Source organism: Mus caroli, unplaced genomic scaffold, assembly GCF_978045245.1.
Source record: "Mus caroli unplaced genomic scaffold, Mus_caroli_1 scaffold_13, whole genome shotgun sequence".
NCBI classification, from domain to species: Eukaryota; Metazoa; Chordata; class Mammalia; order Rodentia; family Muridae; genus Mus; species Mus caroli.
In genome coordinates, this window is record NW_028227268.1 from 61220160 (window position 1) to 61241199 (window position 21040).

The 21040-nt window shown below is 39.7% G+C and overlaps 1 protein-coding gene across 4 annotated transcripts in view; it reads left to right on the plus strand.

Annotated features, from left to right (window-relative positions):
• Ulk2 (unc-51 like autophagy activating kinase 2) overlaps positions 1 to 21040 on the plus strand; it is an 85656-nt gene that overhangs the window by 2137 nt on the left and 62479 nt on the right. For 3 of the 4 annotated variants that reach the window (XM_029483193.2, XM_021175564.3, XM_021175563.3), the window contains exons 3-6: positions 2027 to 2068; positions 12178 to 12210; positions 13345 to 13381; positions 20120 to 20293. In XM_029483193.2, the coding sequence (XP_029339053.1) occupies positions 2027 to 2068; positions 12178 to 12210; positions 13345 to 13381; positions 20120 to 20293 (286 nt within the window). Of the gene's footprint in view, positions 1 to 1259; positions 1390 to 2026; positions 2069 to 12177; positions 12211 to 13344; positions 13382 to 20119; positions 20294 to 21040 lie in introns of those variants that run through there. The other variant, XM_029483194.2, reaches the window with a different exon arrangement.

The window sequence follows — 21040 nt, forward strand, 5'->3', positions numbered from 1 at the left end:
GTTGGATTAAAGTTTAGTCATTTTTAGTTGCTGTTCATTTTTGCATGTGTTTTGTTTTTGTTGCTGTTTTGAGTTACAGAGTATTCTGAAGCTATTTTCAAAGATTTGTTTGTTTACTTTGAGACAAGGTCTTGCTATGTGACCTTGGTTGACTTGAAAAACTCACTGTGTAGTCCAGGCTGGCCCCAAATTCAGAGATTTGCTAGCCTCTGGAGTGCTAGAAAAGATTTATATATATATATATGTTTTTCAAGACCAAGTTTCTTTGTATAGCCTTGGCTGTCCTGGAACTCACTCAAAGATCTGCCTACCTTTGTCTCCCGAGTCCTGGGATCAAAGGTGTGTACCACCACCACTGCCAAGCTGGAAAAATTTATTTTTATGTATGTGTGGAAATATGCACATGAGTATAGGTGCTAGAAACCTAACTTAAGTTCTCTGCAGGAGCATCAAGTGCTCTTAGCCATTGAGCTATCTCTGCAGCCCCCTTTGAGGCTGTTTTTGAGAATAGATGTTTGTGATTTGGCCAAACAGAGGGATTCTCTGAAGATTTTTAACTTCTTATGATTTCTTGTAATTACGTTGCTGTTGTTTGAATGCCAGGCAGATACAGTTGGTATATTGTTCTTTTCGCTGACATATTTATCATATTCCTATAGCAAGAGAACTTGGTATCCTTTTTCCCCCTTATAAATAGAAGAAAGTTTTATTTATTTATTTTGGTTTTTTTGAGGCAGGGTTTCTCTGTGTAACCACCCTGGCTGTCCTGGAACTTGATAGACCAGGCTGGCCTCAAATTCACAGAGGTCTGCCTGCCTCTGCCTCTGCTGCCAGAATGCTGAAATTAAAGGAATGTGCTACCACTGCCCAGTTACTTTTTAATAGTTATTTATTTTGGATTTATTTATTTTATTGCTTTATGTGTATAAGTGTTTCTACTTGCATGTATGTATTTATATACTTGGTGCCCAGGGAGACCAGAAGATATTTATTTGTTAGGTCCCCTTGGACTGGAGTTACAGACAGTTGTGAGCTGCTGCCACATTGGTTCTGACAATAGAACCCAAGTCCCCTATAAGAGAAACAAGTACCCTTAACTGCTGAGCCAAATCTCTAGCTCCAGAAGAAAGTTCATTTTTAGATCAGTTCACAGCCTGTAGCATCATCAAAGTGAGATGCTTTCAAGAGGAAAATGGTGGCCTGTGGTCAAAGAAATTTGGTAAACTTTGTTTACTGAATATTTGTACAGTTACAAACATCTGGCTCACTAAAGAAAGTGAAATTTTCTACTGGTTTTGTGTACTTAACCCAGTGTTTCCCATACTGATTTGATCACGAAACATCATCTAACAGCTGCTTTCCTCAAAAGCATTCTGTGGAGGATTTTTGGTAAGAATTACAGTTCTTGGGATGGGAAGAACAGGGCACCAGTTATGATCGCAAGAGTTTTTTGAGCTATGAATTATGTTTCAGGCAGAAACTGGTTTCTAAAGGCAAACATTGAAGACTAAGTAGATAGTCTGCAATCATATTAATTATGGCACTGTGTGGCAAACAAGAATACTCATTAGAACGAGCTGCTTTTTCAGTTGCCAGAACCCACATGGCAGCTCAGAGCTGGCTGTGCATAGCTTTAGTTCCAGGAGCACTGACGCCCTCTTCTGGCCACTGCACCCACATGGTGCACAGATAGTCAAGCGGATAAGAACATCCATCACTACCACCACCACACCACACCACACCACACCACACACACACACACACACACACACACACACACACAAGTAAACAGACAAGATAAAGCATTTTTAAAAAAGAACCGGTGGTAAAAAGTATTTAGGTCTTAGGTAAAGTCTGATCAGACACAGTTATTTTTGTTCTGTAATAGACTGACTTTTCTAAGCCATTAGTAAAGGTGTCATATGCTACAGGTGGGATCTGCATGTATAGAAGTGAGTTTTATTTGCATAGTAGAGTATATTTTCAGATTATATAATAATATTTAAATTTCCTATCTCCTTACCAGGAACTTCAGCATGAAAACATCGTTGCGCTCTATGATGTTCAGGTACTTTATTTTGGATTTTCTTTTAAACTTAAATTTTTAAAAAGTTTCTTTCATGTGAATTTAAGTGAATTTTAATTCAAATTTAAAGCTTCCTTAATTCATGTCGAAAAGAATTCTACTATTTGAATTACATTAAAATGTTTTTTTATTTTTAATTTTTTTTAAAGATTAATTTATTAGTATAAGTTCACTGTAGCTGTCTTCAAACGCACCAGAAGAGGGTATCAGATCTCATTATGGGTGGTTGTGAGCCACCATGTGGTTGCTGGGATTTGAACTCAGTACCTTTGGAAGAGCAGTCGGTGCTCTTACCCACTGAACCATCTCACCAGCCTTATTTTTAATTTTTAAAGTTGCATTTATTTGGGCTGGAGAGATGGCTCAGTGGTTAGGAGCACTGACTGCTCTTCCAAAGGATCCAGGTTTGATTCCCAGCACCCACAGGGAGGCTCACAACTGTCTGTAACTCCAGTCCCAAGGGATCCAGTGCCGCCTTCCAATCTTCTCCCTGGACACTAAGCATGCACATGGCACACAGACAAAATTGCAGGCAAAGCACCTATACACATAACAATGAATAAATAAGTTTTTAAGATCGCATTTATTTATTTCATGTGTCTATATATATTGTATGTGTGAATGCATGCTGGAGTATATATATAGTGTATGGGGGGATGCATGCTGTAGTGTACGTATTTTGTGTGTGTTTGTGAATGCATGTTGTGTGTATGTGTGTGTATATATATATGTGTGTGTATATATATATATATATATATATATATATATATATATTGTGTGTGTGAGAGAGAGAATGTATGCTGTAGTGTATGTGTGAAAGTCAAAGGGTCCAAGAAATTGAAGTTAGGCCTTCAGTCTTGGCCTCTACCCTAAGAGCCATCCTGCTAGCTCCAAGAATTTTTTTAAATTGCATATAGCCATAGGATAAAACGAATAATGTGTTGTATGATTAAATGTTTAACAGTTGCAGATACATTGCTGGATGGTATTGCTTTAGGGTTACTTGTAGTTTATATCAAATCTAACATTTCTTTAGTAAATGTAAAGGTTGTTGTCTACTTAAGAATTAGGTAAAAAACCTTTTTTTCTTTATAAAAGCAGCATTTGTAAATCATAGAAATAGAAGAAAATAGAATTAATGAAAACAAGGATGTTGTATACATTTACCGTGTGTGTGTGTGTGTGTGTGTGTGTGTGTGTGTGTGTACCATTTTGTGTTTTTGCGATGATCAGCATGATATATGCTTGACCTGTGTTTTATTTAGATAGGGAATCTGGATTCTAAGGTCAGTTTTTTGTTTGCTTTTTTGAGGCAGAGTCTAAAGTCATCTGAGACAAACTTTGTAGTCAGAATCATTCTTGGAAATCTTTTCAGGAGATGTACTTTGGAGAGAAATGGAACTTTCTGATGAAGCGGTTGGCTTGCATCTAGAGGCTATCTGGTGCTTTTTGACAGTCCTGGTTTAATCCCAGAGCCTGCGTGGCTAGTGTGTTGCATGTGAGAGCACAGGGACAGAACAGCTCGTTCTTAAGATGCTGACTCCAGGGAAGAGCAGTCAGTGCACATAGTCTGCCTTTCTGTCTCCTGTCTTACTCTATTTGGACAGTTGAATTCCATTACAGTAAATGGACGATTAGATGCTTCTGTTCTGTCTCTAGTTAACACCTGCTCTGTCTGTTGTTTAAATTATTCAGGTGCATCTGTTGTGCAGGCCTTTGCTGTGGTTGCCATGTGCCAGCCATTACTCTGAGTCTAGAATGAAAGAATGGACAAGATCTTGACCTTGCTGACCTTGCTGTGCCTAGCTTTAGTGGGATGATGCAGAGTGGACTGGCACTCGTGCTCAGCTACCAGGTCACATCACAAGACGTTTAACTAAGCCCATGTTAGCACAAGTTTATGTTTTTCCTCTTATAGAAATGAGAGTAATACATCCTTTCTGAAAATGTCCTTGACTTTGGGGTTTGGAGTGTCTAGCTCAAATACTATGAACAGTGTTACAGAGTATGACTGTTCTCCCCTCCACTCCAAAAAAGTCAGCAATATAAACTCCCATGCACAAAAAATATGAATATCAGCAGGACGAGATATAGTTTACCTCTTCATTTGTGAAATTCAAAGCAATATAGAAAGAAAGGGCAAACAAAATTTCTCAAGTCAAGCTAAATTCATTTCACCATCCCTAACTGAAGTGTCTGTTGTCCTCAGAGCTCTGAGTGTAGCTTGTGTCCTGTGGATAGGGGGCCCTGGGTGGTGCAGGGTGGTGCCCTGTGCAAAGCTGTTAAGTGACGTTGCCTCCTCATTGAGCTTCCGAGAGCGTTAGAAAACCCTGACAGCCAAGAACAGGTTTGCTTGTACTTTTTTTTCAGAAAGGAAAAACATTTTTTTTTTTTTTAGTACAGGTTTTGATTGTGGAATGAGCTATCATTAGAAGAGATATTAACAAAATCAAAGTTTTCAGTCTATGAATTCAAGGTGGCTGCATAAAAAATGCTTTATTACCCATTTTGTACTCTTAGAGCTAAGGTATAAAATAAACTTAAGTATAGCCTTTGGCTACCAGGTAAACAGTCTTGGCCTAATAGTTTTGATTTGCTTCTCTGATTCTGTTTGTTTGTAAAGGGGAATAGTATGTTTACAGACTAATAAAATACTTTTTATTAACAGGAATGCCACTTTTACTAACTTTCATTTTTGGAGAGCTGTGTGAAGTTTATAAATACACGTGCACACACACATACACACACACACATATGCTATTTCTGTTTAAATTTTTTATATTTTTATTTATTTTGTTGTGAGGTGTTGTGGTGGGCCTATGGTGGTCAAAGGACAACCTTGAGGAGTTGGTTCACTTCTGCCACCGTGTGGCTCTCAGGGATTGAGCTCAGGTTGTCAGGCTCAGTGACAGGCACCTTTACCTTCTTAGCCCTCTCAATGCTCTACATATGTTTTTGTAACTTATAAATTTTCCTTCCTTCCTTCATCTGCTTACATCCACCCTGTCCTTATCCGTTGTTGTGCTGGCATTCAAACATAGGCTAAATATATATATATATATATATATATATATGATCTGCCCCCGTCTGAAACTGACAACCTGCCACATTTTTGTAGGTTTTTTTTTTTTTAAAGATTTATTTATTTATTATATGTAAGTACACTGTAGCTGTCTTCAGACACTCCAGAAGAGGGCGCCAGATCTCGTTGCGGATGGTTGTGAGCCACCATGTGGTTGCTGGGATTTGAACTCTGGACCTTCGGAAGAGCAGTCGGGTGCTCTTACCCACTGAGCCATCTCAGCAGCCCTTTTTGTAGTTTATATGACACTTAACGGAAACATATTTCCCTGTAATTATGTTCAAACCATCAATATTGTCAGAGTGACAAATTAGAAAAAAAATGACAGTTCTCTGATGTAAACATTGTTTGGTGTATTTCCTTTAGAAATTTATAAATAAAACAGGTTAATCCTTAGTTGTTATACCTTTAACTATGAGGAATTTATTAACAGTCTTTGTATGGAAATACAATGAGTGCCTATCAAGTGCCTTCCCTCCCCATCTCTCTGTATATCTAGCTCTGTCTCTCTGTGTCTCTGTCTCTCTCTCTCTCTCTCTACTCCAAGGTCTCTGACCCAATCCTCATGAGATAGGCAAGGCCAGTTCCCTAGGCAGCAAGCCCTGCCTGCTGTTCTTTCTCCCTGTACCGAGATTACAAGTGTGTGTTGTGTGCTTCAGGGTCCTAGAACTTGTAAGGCTCACTTCTTTTTTTTGAGTCTTACTGTGTTGTTCTGGAACTCATTATATATATACTAGCTGGCCTTGAAGTCACAAAGATTCAGCTGCCTCTGTCTCCCTAGTGCTGGGACTAATGGCATGTATTGCCATGTCTGGTTAGGGTTCCTGTCTTTTTTGAACTGAAATTAGTTGTTCAAAATATTTATCATGTTGTCCTCTGAAAGGTTATGCAAGTTTATTTTAAGCACACACTCAACAAATCTCATTAGGAGAAAAACAACAAATTACTTCATAAATTGTTAGTAAATGTATCATCCTGTTATATTTGCTTTTTATTATTTCTTCTCTGATTTTCCATTGCTGCTTCTGGTGTGTTTGTTGCTAGTTTCTTTATGATTGGTATTTTTTGAGCCAGTTAGTACAGATTATAATAGAGAGCAAAGAAGTGCTTCTTGCATAGAGATTTGGTGTGGAAGGTGAAATTAAGCAAATAGTTCTTAGTGTTCCTTCACATACAAAAGGCTGCATGTGAAGAGCTGCTGCAGAGCTTTGGAGGAAACAATATGAAGATGTCAGGTTGGGGCTGGGGAAGGCTCTCTGAAGAAATTATTTGATAGATGGGTGGGAAAGCTAGGTCAGGAACAGCACATAAGCATCCCAAGGAGTTCCCTTGTGAATACCACGGAAAGGAAGAATGATTGAGCTGTTGGACTTGAGGGTCAAGGAGAGGGCTTTCAAGGTCAGATAATAGAATGGGGACTGGTGATGCTGGAGAGGCGGCCTGATAGCTTTAAGGTTTTCATTTAGATATATTTACTTTAAGTTCATGAATGTTTTGCCTGCATGTATGTTTGTGTACCACGTGCATGCCTGATGATTTGTGGAGGTCAGAAAAGGGTGTCAGATACTCTGCAACTGGAGTTAGGGATTGTTGTGATCCTCCAAAGGGTGCTGGGAGTTGAATTCCAGTCCTGCAAGAACAAGTGCTTCTAACCACTGAGCTTTCTCTCCAGCCCGTGGTCTTTACTTTAAGGACAGCTCATAAGCAGGAGAGTAAAATTATGTCTTTCTTTCAAACATAAATCTTGAGTAATCTGAGCCTGCTATAGGTAGAGTACCCTTTACCCTAATAATCAACTCTTGATAATTTTATCATAACAAGAACAAAATGCATTATATAATAGACGGTGTAGGCAAAACTGAAAATACAAAGCTAAAAAATCCCATTTACATTCTTTTTTTTTAATTGCCAGGTAAATTAAAAGCATCAAAAAAGTGTATACCAATAACATAATTGAGGAATCTCAGTTGTTGAAAACATGAGGCCATATTCTGCTACTACAGGCATGTTTTTGTGACTTTGAAAACAAGCAGAGAGAGTGAAGTGGGGAAAATTGGGACAGCACTTGGAAGGACTGTCAGCGAATGTTACATGTGTTGATCTGAATGTGCACATTTGTTATAATTAATTGAACTGTATGGTTAAATAAGAGTGTTAAAATATAGAAAGTATATGTATTAAATGCAAAAGAGGGTGGTTGGCATTTGTAGTTTGAAAAAATACTTATTATACAAAAGTAAATTTCTATTTACTAAGTTACCCAGGCTATGATTGGTTGTTATAGTAGCCAGGAATAACCTAAGAGCTCCGAATGTAAGGAACCTAGATTAAAGTATTGCTTTTCACAGCAAACTCATTTAAGGTCTTGTCCATGTGAACACTATTACCCTTGTCACTCACTATAATGGGCATGATGGATACTCTGAGATGGTAACCCCAAGGGGAGTAACACGAAGGATTATAGGCATGACATCATTCTTCTTCTTTCTGTGAGACAGTCTATAGAAGGTGCCACAGGTTGGGGAATGAATTAAGAAATGTAGCAGACCCAGATGTAGTGGCATACATCTTTAATTGCAACACTGGAGGCAGAAGCAAGTGGATTTCTAGGAGTTTGAGACCACATAGATCCAGGACAGCCATTGCTGTGTAGGGTGACCCTGTCTCAAGACAAACAGATGTTACAGAGAAACGGGAAGAATGGGTTTTAGGAACCACAAGATTTTCTTTTAATCTTTGTTAGTAAATTGGCTTCTGCTACTTCTGTATCTCACTGTTGTTTTCTCCATTTCTGGTGTGAGTTATGTAAATTCTGCTACAGAGAACCACTTGGTCCTTGGTCCTGCTGTTCAACTTGTAAAGAACTCACTTTTTCAAAAATTAAGTAATATACTCTTAGTGTAAAAACAATTCAAACTGTCATAAGCAAAAAGAGATAGTTTGTTCTTGTACCATTTACTTCTAGAAGAAACCTCTGATGTATCTTATATATAACTTTTTCTTTATTACATTTATTTTACTTTATGGTTGCTTACATAGCATGTGTGTGTACTACATGTGGTCAAAAGAAGGAGTCAAATCCCTTGGAACTGGAGTTATAGGTGTAAACCTCCATGTGTGTGTTGAGAACCAAAACCTGATCCTCTGCAGGAACAACAAGTGCTCTCAATCGCTGAGTCATCTCCAGTCCCTGCTTTTTCCTTTTTAGTATGTGTGTGCTTGTATACACACATTCAACACTGCTGAAAACATTTCATCTTTCCCTCATGGTGCTGGAGACCCAGCCAAGGGCTTTGCATATATGAAGACAAAAAATACATCTCTAGGCTAGCTTTCTCCTCCTCTTTCTCCTCTTCCTCTTTTCCTTCCTCCTCCTCCTCCTCCTCTTTTTTTTTTATTGGCTCTATATGAAGCTGTCTTTTTCCAAATCAGGATTACTTTATTAATTGTATATTATTTTCACCAAAACACTTCCCTTAGAGCCTCAAAGAAATGGAAAAGGAGGCTTCTGTAGTTTCTCCTTCACATTGAAATAGGTCTTGCAAACGCCTTCTCTAAGATGTCTGGTTGTTATGGTAAATACAGACCTGTTAGTAGACACTGCCAGTGAACTGCTTCACACTCCTCCCAGCAGGTGCTTAAAGGTTTCACTTGTTCCATGTTCTTGCTAACATCTGGCAATTTTAGTTATTCTGGTGATTGTATTAAGTTAGGATTTTTATTTTATTATTTTTTTGAGACAGAGGCTTACATAGTCCAGACTGGCCGCAGACTCATTGTGTATAGCTCAGAATGGCCTCAGACTTCTGATTTCCTGCCTCTACCTCTCAAGTACTAGAATTACAGAGTGTACAACTTTGCCTTCTAGTTATGGATTTTGTTTTGTTTTTGCTTTTGTTTTTGTGGGTTTTTGTTTTGTTTTATTTTTTTAAAGATTTATTTATTTATTTTACGTGAGCATACCTTTCACTCTCTCCAGACACACCAGAAGAGGGCATTGGATTCCATTGCAGATGGTTGTGAGCCACCATGTGGTTGCTGGGAGTTGAACTCTGGACCTCTGAAAGAGCAGTCAGTGCTCTTAGTCACTGAGCCATCTCTCCAGTCCTCTAGTTATGGTTTTTTGAGACAGGGTTTCTCTGTGTAGCCCTGGCTGTCCTGGTGCTCACTCTGTAGACCAGGCTGGCCTCGAACTCAGAAATTTGCCTGCCTCTGCCTCCCAAGTGCTGGGATTAAAGGTGTGCGCCACCTCGCCCGGCCCTAGTTATGGTTTTGATTAGTATTTTTCTACTGACTTCTGGTTTAAATATGATTTGTAAGTTTAGTAACCATTTAAATATCTCTTTGAAATTTCCATGGAAGTTTCTTGCTTGCTTATACATTGGGTTGTCTTTTTATTGTTTGTTAGAAGTCTTTTATTGGCATTACTTTGTGTGTATGTGGTGTGTGTGTGTGTGTGTGTGTGTGTGTGTGTGTGTGTGTGTGTGTGTGTGTGTGTAGAGGCCAGAGAACCACCTGGGATATTATCCTCAGGAATGTTGTCCACATCCTTTGAGACACTTTCTATTGGAGCTCACAAATTAGGCCAGAGCCCTCTGAGCCATTTGCTGACCTCAGAAAATTTATTTCCTCTACACTTGATTTTTCTTGCTTGCTAAATGTTGTCTGTTTTCCACATCCTTCCTCATTTGTCAAGAGAGTGCTGCTGCTGAGGAAGCCAGGATGTGTTAAATGTTCCATGTCTGGATGTGTTGTTCACCTTAGCAAAAAGAAAAGAAAAAGATGGCATCACCATTTTGGAGAATGGCTATAGACCTTGGGATAAAAGAATTGAGGAATTGGGCATAATGTGTTTCTACCACTACCCTCCCCCATCTGCTTTTGGTTATTTGGGTTTTTTGAGACAAGAATTTCACTGTGTAGCCCTGGCTCTTCTCGAACTAACTGTGTAGACCAGGCTAACCTCTAACTCAGAAATCTACCTGTGGCCAGGCATGGTAGCTTATGCCTTTAATCCCAGCACTCAGGAGGCAGAGGCAGGCGGATTTCTGAGTTCGAGGCCAGCCTGGTCGTCTACAAAGTGAGTTCCAGAACAGCCAGGGCTACACAGAGAAACCCTGTCTCAAACAAACAAACAAACAAAAAACCAAAAAAATCTGTCTCTGCTGGGATAAAAGGTGTGTGCCACCACCACCACCACCACCACCACCACCACCACTAGCAGCAGCAGCAGCAGCAGGAGGAGGATTCCATTCTTTTTATCTAGTCCTCTTGAGAAATAAGTGTGTGAATCAAGTTAACCTAAGTCACTGACTTTGTCGTGGATAGAACTTCACACTCAGCTCTAGCATTGCAGTGGCTTCCCCGAGGTAACAGAGGCAGAACAGACCCTGGGCAGCTCCGTTTGATACTCAGTGCTGAGGTTAAAAGGGTGCAGCTTGAAAACGGCTGTTTGACTTCCTGTCCTGAAGCACTAGCTTTTATTTCTGCTCTGGGTGAACTACAACTTTAATTTAGTAATGTGTTACTATAAAAGTAAACAAAAGAGGGCTTATAAATGGGCAGTCAAATTGAGGGGAGGAGTTTATTTTATTCTGTGGTGCTGGAGACTGAACATGGGGCTCATGTGTGCATACTAGGCAAGTATTTTGTGAATGATGTACGCTTCCATGCCAAAGTTTGTATTATTAAGTTAAACTGTGAAAATTATTTTGTAGAACGGTCTTAACTTTTTCAGATCCTTAGTTAATGTCTCTGGTTCTCTGCTGTAGCTGCAGTGTGGACAGAGTAAAGTCATTTTCTGACTGGACTGGCCACTCCCTTTCTCAGATGCCTCCTTGTTTCCCATGGATCACCTTGTCTTGGAATTTTGGAACTTGTTGAGCTTAATTGCTGCCTGTGAAGTATTGCATCTCGAGTCATTTCAGCACTGGTTATGTCAAGCCTGAGAGCCAGTTCAAAATTAGCATTGTAATTTGTTTTATTTTATTTGTTTGTTTGTTTGTTTGTTTGTTTATTTTGGTTTTTAGAGGCAGGGTTTCTCTGCGTAGCCCTGGCTGTCCTGGAACTCACTCTGTAGACCAGGCTGGTCTACAATTCAGAAATCCGCCTGCCTCTGCCTCCCAGGTGCTAGGATTAAAGGTGTGTACCATCACTGCCTGGCAGCATTGCAATTTTAAAATGTAATAAAAAAATTGCCATATATTTAGTCTCTGAATTACTAACCCAGGAGACATGAAGCTGTATAAGTGTGACAGTTTGAAAAAAATACTCAAACTAATTTCCTTAAATCTTTAAACATATTTTGTATACTGTAATAAGAAATCTTCATTTTCCAAAAATTTGCTGATAATATGGTTGTCCTAAACAACAACAAACAAAAACAAACAAACAAAAACCCAAAACTACTCATCCTATGGCTATGTTTCAGAAATAAGAGTTTGCTAGTGTTGCTAGGAAGAGCATAAGCTATTGTGCTACTGAGCACAAACTTCTCAGAGTGGGAGCACTTCGCTGAGGGCCAAGTAAAGCCTTCTTTCTCTCTTGTTCACAAATGGTGAATGTACCATGCTTTTTGTTGTGGTTGGAGACAGGACTTGCTGTGCTGATGAAGCCTCGAGCTTGCAGTGCTCCTCATGTGGGTTTTATTCCACTGCTTTCCAACATCCTCAACGCGAAGCTAATTTATCCTGTAGTAGCCTCTAAATAGGTTGATAACTACTTTAGTGTCATATCAAAATCTATTTTGACTATGCAGCCCAATACCTAAAACACGGTTGAGAAGTTTAGGGCCAGAGGTATAGCACAGAGGGGCTTGCATGGGGTGTCCCCAGCCCCGGTTCTATCCTGAAAGTGTATGAAGTAAAAAAGATAAGACTCCTCTTGCCTGAGAATTTTAATTTTACTTCCTGATGAATTTTGTGACTTTCGCTTAATGATGAACAAGTGTATTTTTTAATTAACTAAACCTAGTGTTTAGTTTTTTATGATATTTATGCTTATTTTCTAGGAATTGCCCAACTCTGTCTTTCTGGTGATGGAGGTAGGTATTCTACCAGTATTGAGAATAAGTATTAATAAAGTTGATTGAATGATTTAGATTCTACTTCTTCATAAAGAATATAAAATGTAAGTGTTTTAACTAGACAATTAAAATACTTTAAAATTAGATTTTCTATAAACAACTTTAACAATTGATTAAATTCATTTTGAGTCAATGCTCTTATTTTAATTACTTTTTCTTTTTTAAAGTTAAATTACATTTTATTGGCTGGGCATGATGGCGCATGTAATCCCACCAGAGGCGGAGATAAGTAGATCTCTGTGAGTTTGAGGCTAGCCTGATCTATATAGCAGGAGTTCTAGAACAGCTAGGGCTGTATAGTAGAAACCTTGTCACAAAAATAAATAAAAAGAATACAATACATCTTATTTATTTATTATATGTGAGTGGGAGGGATGGGCACTGACTTGGACTTTCTTTAGTTGACTTGTTTTTTTTTTTTTTTTTTTGATTTATTTATTTATTATATATAAGTACACTGTAGCTGTCTTCAGACATGCCAGAAGAGGGCATCAGATCTCATTATGGGTGGTTGTGAGCCACCATGTGGTTGCTGGGATTTAAACTCTGGACCTTCAGAAGAGCAGTCAGTGCTCTTACCTGTTGAGCCATCTCGCCAGCCCTGGTTTAGGCTTTTCAAGACAAGGTTTCTCTGTGTAGGCCTGGCTGTCTTTGAATTCACAGAGATCTGCCTGCCTCTGACTCCTGAGTGCTGGGATTAAAGGCGTGCATCACAACAGCCAGACTCAGAGGAAGGCTTCGAGGCTTTGGTTCTCTCCATCTCCATCCATCACGTGGGTTCTGGGGCTCTAGCTCTGGTCACATGTGGCACCCTTACCTGCTAGCTCACTTTGAAGACACTCCTTTGTTTGTAAATATAAAATGTTTTTGTTGTTGTTTCTTTCTTTGAGACAGGTCTCACTGTATATCTTAGCTGTCCTGGAACTCAGTTTGTAGTCCAGGCTGTCCTTGAACTCACAAAGATCTGCTTACCTCTGCCTCTTAAAGAAGTATACTCCCTTATCAGTCTATGAAATACTTGAGTTTAATCACAATAACAGTATCTTTTGAAGTTAATTATCTTTTTTTTTTTTTTTTTTTTTTACTTATCAGTATTGCAATGGTGGAGACCTGGCAGATTATTTGCAAGGTAATTCTATTGCTACACTTCCTTATTTGAGCAGGTGTGAGTGTGTGTGTGTGTGTACAGGTACACCATGGCACACATGTGGTTAGAGGAAAATTTGTGGGAGTACACTGTTCCTTTCTACCATGTGGGTCTCAGAATGGAAGTCAAGTTGTCAGGTTTCGTGGCAAACACTCTTTTACGCACTGAACCATTTCACTAAGCCCGCAAGGTAAATGTATGTGTATTTACCAATGCTCAAGGTAAATGTATGTGTATTTATCAATGCTCAGGAAGAGGAGTGTGTTTAATTCTGAGAGGCATTTCTGAAATGCTGCCTCTGTGTCCCAAACTTGTGTAGAAACATTCAATAAATACTATGTATAACTTGTAGTTATTTTGCTGACCAATTGGTTTTTAATTTTCTAAACTCACATAAGTATTAACCTTTTCTCTCTGACAGTGAGGAAGAGGTTTAGAGGAGGGACTTTTCCCCAGTAGGGAAGAAACCAAATAAGAATTTATTTCCTTCAATTTATTTCCTGTCGTACCATCACTGAGCCATTAGTTCCTTTCATTTCTTTAAAAATCAAAGCTGGTTGGTGGTGGCAGTGGGAGCAGGCCTTTAATCCCAGCACTTGAGGCAGAGACAGGCATGTCTACAGAGGGAGGTCAGCACGGCCAGGACAACACAGAGAAACCCAATCTCAAACAGCAACAACAAAAACAACAACCCCCCCCCCAATTAAAAAAAATTTAACCCATGTGAAGTAGAAGGGGAAGTTGGAAGAGGAAGGGAGTGGGAAGGGAATAAGGGGTGATATGATCTAAATCATTATGCATGTATACAATGTTATATCAGAAAATAAGACTATAGAGCAGCAGGTCTCAACCTGTGGAGTGAGACCCCTTTGGGGGTCTGTCTTAGGGTTTCTGTTGCTTCAATGAAAGACTTAGACCAAAATGCAAGTTGGAAATTGAATTGATTAAATTCATTTTGAGTCAATGCTCTTATTTTAATTACTTTTTCTTTTTTAAAGTTAAATTACATTTTATTGGCTGGGCATGATGGCGCGTGTAATCCCACCAGAGGCAGAGATAAGTAGATCTCTGTGAGTTTGAGGCTAGTCTTCCACATAGCCGTTCATCACCAAAGGAAGTCAGGACAGGGACTCAAATCAGGGGAGGAACCTGGATAGGAGGTGATGCAGAAGCCATGGAGGGCGCTACTTCCTGGCTTGCTCAGCCTGCTTTTTTATAGAACCCAGGACCATCAGCCCAGGGATGGCACTGAGATGCCAAATTGTTTAAGTTTTAACTCAGGTAAACTAACAGGCTGGTACCTAACACTAGTTTCCAAGTTGCCACCCCCAACAAGACTAGTGTCTCCAGGTTTTTCTCCCAACAAACCTACACAAGCTCACCCTCCTGCCTAATGACCACCAATGCAGAGGAGAGCAGAGATTAAGTTTATAATATGACTCATAGCACCAGCCAATTATGTTAAAGGCCACAGTACTTTCCAATTAGATGCTTGCACATGTGTTCCCTGATTGCTGCTTTCTATAAAGCCTTGCCCCAATTGACATTCAGGGCTTCTCTCTCCACCAAAATGTCCTGTGTGATGGAGGTGCCTATGTGATGGAGGTGCAAGGAGGTGATGAGGAGGGGGGGGGCGAGCTAGCTCGAATAGAATAAAGACCCTGCTGTGAGTTGCATCAGATTGTCTCCTGTGTGTGTTTTTGGGGAATCACTAACATTTCTCTGGCCCAGCAGCACTACCTACAGTGGGCTGGGTCCTTCCCCATTGATCACTAATTGAGAAAATGCCTTATAGCTGAATCTCATGGAGGCATTTCCTCACCTGAGGCTTTTTCCTTTCTGATGACTCTAGCTTCTGTCAAGTTGATATAAAAAACCAGCCAATACAGTGTCACATATCAGATATTTACATTACTATTCATAACAGTAGCAAAATTGCAGCTATGAAGTAGCAACTAAATAATTTTATGGTTGGGGGGGTCACCACAACATGGGGAACTGTATTAAAGTGAGGAACATTCACAACATTGGAAAGGTAGAGAACAGAACCACTGCTCTACACACTGATTTGACTTACCCACTAATGTATAGTAACATACATCTTAGTGTTTATAAGAAAGTAGATCTGAAAGAATGCATTCCAGATTTATTTAATCTGGATAATAATAATATTTATTTTTATCATTATTATTTGTATGACTGGGTTATTTTGCCTGCATATGTTTGTTCATGTGCATGAAGTGCCTCCAGAGGCTAGAATAGGGTGTTGCATCCCCTGGGACCCCAGTTAGAGGTTGCTGTGATCCACCAAGTAAGACCTAGGAATCAAACCTGAATACCCTTACTATGGAGCCATCTTTCCAGACATCACCAGATTTCTGTTGGTTTGTTTTTGTCTTGGCTGACCTGGAACTCACTATGTAGACCAGGCTAGCCTTGAAGTACAGAGATCCATCCACCTCTGCTTCCGGAATGCTGGGATCAGTTTTTGTTTGTTTTGTTTCATGTATTGTAGGCTCTCTCTGAACCTACTATTAAATGAGACTGGGCTTGAACTCCTGAACCTCCTGCTTCTGTTTCCCAATTGCTAACATTGTAGGTATCTGCAACTGGCTAAAGATTTCAAATTCACAGTGGTTTTGAGACAGAGTATCATTGTATATCTATACTAGGATGGCCTTGAAGTCACAGAGATCTACCTGTCTCTACCTCTGCTGCCTCCTGAGTTTTGGAATCAAAGGCATGTGAGACCATACTAGGTTCTACTTGAAATTCTTTAGTGTTCATGATATAGGAGATTTCACTTTAGAGTACTTGGAAAATTTTTTTTTTTTACAGTCTGTTATGGTTATTCCAGCACTGGGAGACAAAGGCAAGTGGACTGGGATAGAGTGGTCTTACATAATGAATACCAGGTCAGCCAGGGCTGTGTAGAGAGAGCCTGCCTCAAAAAATAAAATAAAATAAAAAATAAAAAAGTGTTTATCAGAAAAAACCCCAGAGGAGAGAATAAGAACAACCCTCATAGGAAAAACATTTGGTACTTTTCAAGCCATGGGGTTGACTTTATTCAGTCTTTTTTTTTTTTTTTTTTTTTTAGTTTATTTATTTATTATTATATGTAAGTACACTGTAGCTGTCTTCAGACACACCAGAAGAGGGCGTCAGATCTCATTACGGATGGTTGTGCCACCATGTGGTTGCTGGGATTTGAACTCTGGACCTTCGGAAGAGCAGTCGGGTGCTCTTACCCACTGAATCATCTCACCAGCCCCCAACTTTATTCAGTCTTAAGGACATAATTGTCTTGTTTTGTTTTTGTTTCTTTGCTTTGTCTTTGTTGTTTGAGGCAGGGTTTCTCTGTGGAGCCCTGGCTGTCCTGGAACTCACTCAGAGATCCATGTGCTTTTTCCTCCTGAGTGTTAGGATTAAAGGTGTGTGGCATCATGTCTTGTCCTTAACAATATCATGCCAGCAAGTTATTAAAGTGGTTTCAAGCCATGAAGTGTCACTTGACATGATATGAAAATGACTTTAAGGACTGGAGAGATGGCTCAGCGGTTAAGAGTACCGACTGTTCTTCTGAAGGTCCTGAGTTCAATTCCCAGCAACCACATGGTGGCTCACAACCATCTGTAATTGGATCTGATGCCCTCTTCTGGTGTGTCTGAAGGCATCAACTGTGTACTCATACATAAAATAAATCTTTTTAAAGAATGGTTTTACCTCATGAAACTGCAAAGCTTCTGCAAGGCAAAAGACACCATCAATAAGACAAAAAAACCACCAACAGATTGGGAAAGGATCTTTACCTATCCTAAATCAGATAAGGGACTAATATCCAATATATATAAAGAACTCAAGAAGGTGGACTCCAGAAAGTCAAATAACCCCATTAAAAAATGGGGCTCAGAACTGAACAAAGAATTCTCACCTGAGGAATACCGAATGGCAGAGAAGCACCTGAAAAAATGTTCAACATCCTTAATCATCAGGGAAATGCAAATCAAAACAACCCTGAGATTCCACCTCACACCAGTCAGAATGGCTAAGATCAAAAATTCAGGTGACAGCAGATGCTGGCGAGGATGTGGAGAAAGAGGAACACTCCTCCATTGTTGGTGGGATTGCAAGCTTGTACAACCACTCTGGAAATCAGTCTGGCAGTTCCTCAGAAAATTGGACATAGTACTACCGGAGGATCCAGCAATACCTCTCCTGGGCATATATCCAGAAGATGTCCCAACCGGTAAGAAGGATACATGCTCCACTATGTTCATAGCAGCCCTATTTATAATAGCCAGAAGCTGGAAAGAACCCAGATGTCCCTCAACAGAGGAATGGATACAGAAATTATGGTACATTTACACAATGGAAAACTACTCAGCTATTAAAAAGAATGAATTTATGAAATTCCTAGCCAAATGGATGGACCTGGAGGGCATCATCTTGAGTGAGGTAACACAATCACAAAGGAACTCACACAATATGTATTCACTGATAAGTGGATATTAGCCCAAAACTTAGGATACCCAAGATATAAGATACAATTTGCTAAACGCATGAAACTCAAGAAGAATGAAGACCAAAATGTGGACAATATGTCCCTTATTAGAATTGGGAACAAAACACCCATGGAAGGAGTTACAGAGACAAAGTTTCGAGCTGTGATGAAAGGATGGACCATCTAGAGACTGCCGTATCCAGGGATCCATCCCATAATCAGCTTCTAAACGCTGACACCATTGCATACACTAGCAAGATTTTGCTGAAAGGACCCAAATATAGCTGTCTCTTGTGAGACGATGCCGGGGCCTAGCAAACACAGGAGTGGATGCTCACAGTCAGCTATTGGATGTATCACAGGGCTCCCAATGGAGAAGCTAGAGAAAGTACCCAAGGAGCTAAAGGGATCTGCAACCCTATAGTTGGAACAACATGATGAACTAACCAGTACCCCGGAGCTCTTGTCTCTAGCTGCATATGTATCGAAAGATGGCCTAGTCGGCCATCACTGGAAAGAGAGGCCCATTGGACTTGCAAACTTTATATGCCCCAATATAGGGGAATGCCAGGGCCAAAAGAATGGGAATGGGTGGGTAGGGAAGTGGGGGGCGGTATGGGGGACTTTTGGGATAGCATTGGAAATGTAATTGAGGAAAATATGTAATAAAAATTATTTAAAAAAAAAGAATGGTTTTAAAACAATTGTAAGCCGAGCGTGGTGGCGTAAGCCTTTAATCCCAGAACTCGGGAGGCAGGCGGATTTCTGAGTTCCAGGCCAGCCTGGTCTTACAAAGTGAGTTCTTTGCCAGGGCTATACAGAGAAACCCTGTCTCAAAAAAACAAAAAACAAAAACAAACAAAAAAAATTGTATTTAACTTGTTTCAAATGTTAATGTTATTTTACCTTTCTTGTTACACATGAAAAAGTGATAGAATGCATTCTAAGAATTACATGGACAGAAATATGCTCATAAAGAATTTAAAGAGCCGGGCATGGTGGCGCGCGCCTTTAATCCCAGCACTTGGGAGGCAGAGGCAGGCGGATTTCTGAGTTCGAGGCCAGCCTGGTCTACAAAGTGAGTTCCAGGACAGCCAGGGCTACACAGAGAAACCCTGTCTCGAAAAACCAAAAAAAAAAAAAAAAGAATTTAAAGATTTAATATTTTTGTGTGAATGTATGGCATATGCAGCTGCTAATGGGGGCCAGAAGAGAGCACCAGACTCCATGGGACTGTAGAGGTAGCTTTTAGTCACATGATATGGGTGCTGGGAACTAAACTTGGTACTGGAAGCACTCTCAACAGCAAGCCATGTCTCCAACCCATCATGAAGGATTTAAATCTTTTATTCAGAGTCAATAGATTGCATTGTGACAGATTTATTACTATAGAAAATGTATATTTACGTACCTAAGTAAATTTGTTTATACATTGTATGGTAGGTCTTTGGACGTTTCCACTGTGAGGCATATTGTTTTGTGTTATCACAACTACTTTATAAAGCCTTCTCCTCGGGTTTCTACAGAAGAGTCTTCTTCCAAAGCCACTCCTGGGGCAGGGGCTGGGGGTTTACTCACCCTGCTGCCACCCCATGCTATTAGCCTGTAGCCTCTCCATGTTCTGTGATGTCACTGGATAATGATTACAAGAGGGGAAACATGACTTCTTAAAGACGTCTTCCCTTCTGAGAGAGTCTATGTGGGGCAGGGGTACTGTGGCCATGAGAGTTAAGGGGAAAGTGACACTACTACGTAGAAATCCCTAGAGTAGATGGCCATAGGTGCCACACAAGGATTTCACTTGTCGTTAGTGTGTTCATGAGCTGCTTGGTATGAAACTTGAACATTTTTTCCTAGGTATGACCAATGTCAAACGAAACTTATTTTTTGGTCTGTAAAGGGCATTTGCATTTGTTGAGCGCCTCTTTTCTTGTTCAGAGCTGCACTGTAGGAACCTTGACTAGTAAAAATAGGAAAGAAAAAAGGAAAAGATACCAACAATAAAAGCACAAATCAGTTTTCTTTAACAGATCAGTTTGGTTTTTTTAAGAAATTTATTGTCATTTTAGATTTTACTTGTTATATTTACAAAAGAAATACATGTGAATCCCAGGCTTTTATTTTGTACCCTCTTTAACAGCTCAATTATCTTAATGGAATGAAAAGGTATTTGATTTTTGTCTGTTTAATTATTCATGTGATTCCTTTTCTACCAGCTAAAGGAACTCTGAGTGAAGATACTATCAGAGTGTTTCTCCATCAGATTGCGGCAGCCATGCGAATCCTGCACAGCAAAGGGATAATCCACAGGGATCTCAAACCACAGAATATTCTGTTGTCTTATGCCACTCGAAGGAAGTCAAGTGTCAGTGGTATTCGTATCAAAATAGGTAAATAACCATGTCTTGCTTCATGGAAAGGACATTTAAAAAAAGATTTGTTTGTTTGTTTGTTTGTTTATTATATGTAAGTACACTGTGGCTGACTTCAGACACTCCAGAAGAGGGCATCAGATATCATTACGGATGGTTGTGAGCCACCATGTGGTGGCTGGGATTTGAACTCAGGACCTTCGGAAGAGCAGTCAGTGCTCTTAACCGCTGAGCCATCTCTCCAGCCCCCGAGTACTTTTACATCATTTTAGTTCAGACTTGTTAGACTAATGGATTTTATTAATGCCATTTTGAAATTGTTACAGGACTCATTGAGATCTGTTTAGATATGTGACTCTTTATTGTCTATTAAGGGCCAAATGCAAAGCCTGCTTCCCTGTAGAGGGGAACTGATGCAGTATGCTTTCAGGCAGCAGGTTCTGATCGTGACTCTACAGTTCTGATTCTGACACAGATGTCCAAAGGATCTTACTCAGCCTCTGCTGATGCTTTTAGTGCTCTGGCAGTGTGTGAAGCTATTAGTAAAGAGAATTCAAATTCTAAATGTGGTATTGATGCTTAATGAGAGCTGTGTTAATTAATAATTTAATGTAAGTAGCATTTCCATTTGCAAAGATTGAGGATCCTTGGTTAAAAGCCAGTAGACTTACATAATTGACAGTTGCTACTATTTTTAACTTCTTTAAATTGAGATATCTACTTGTTTTCTTTTGGTGGACAGAGTTTTTCAATAGACAGTTCTTT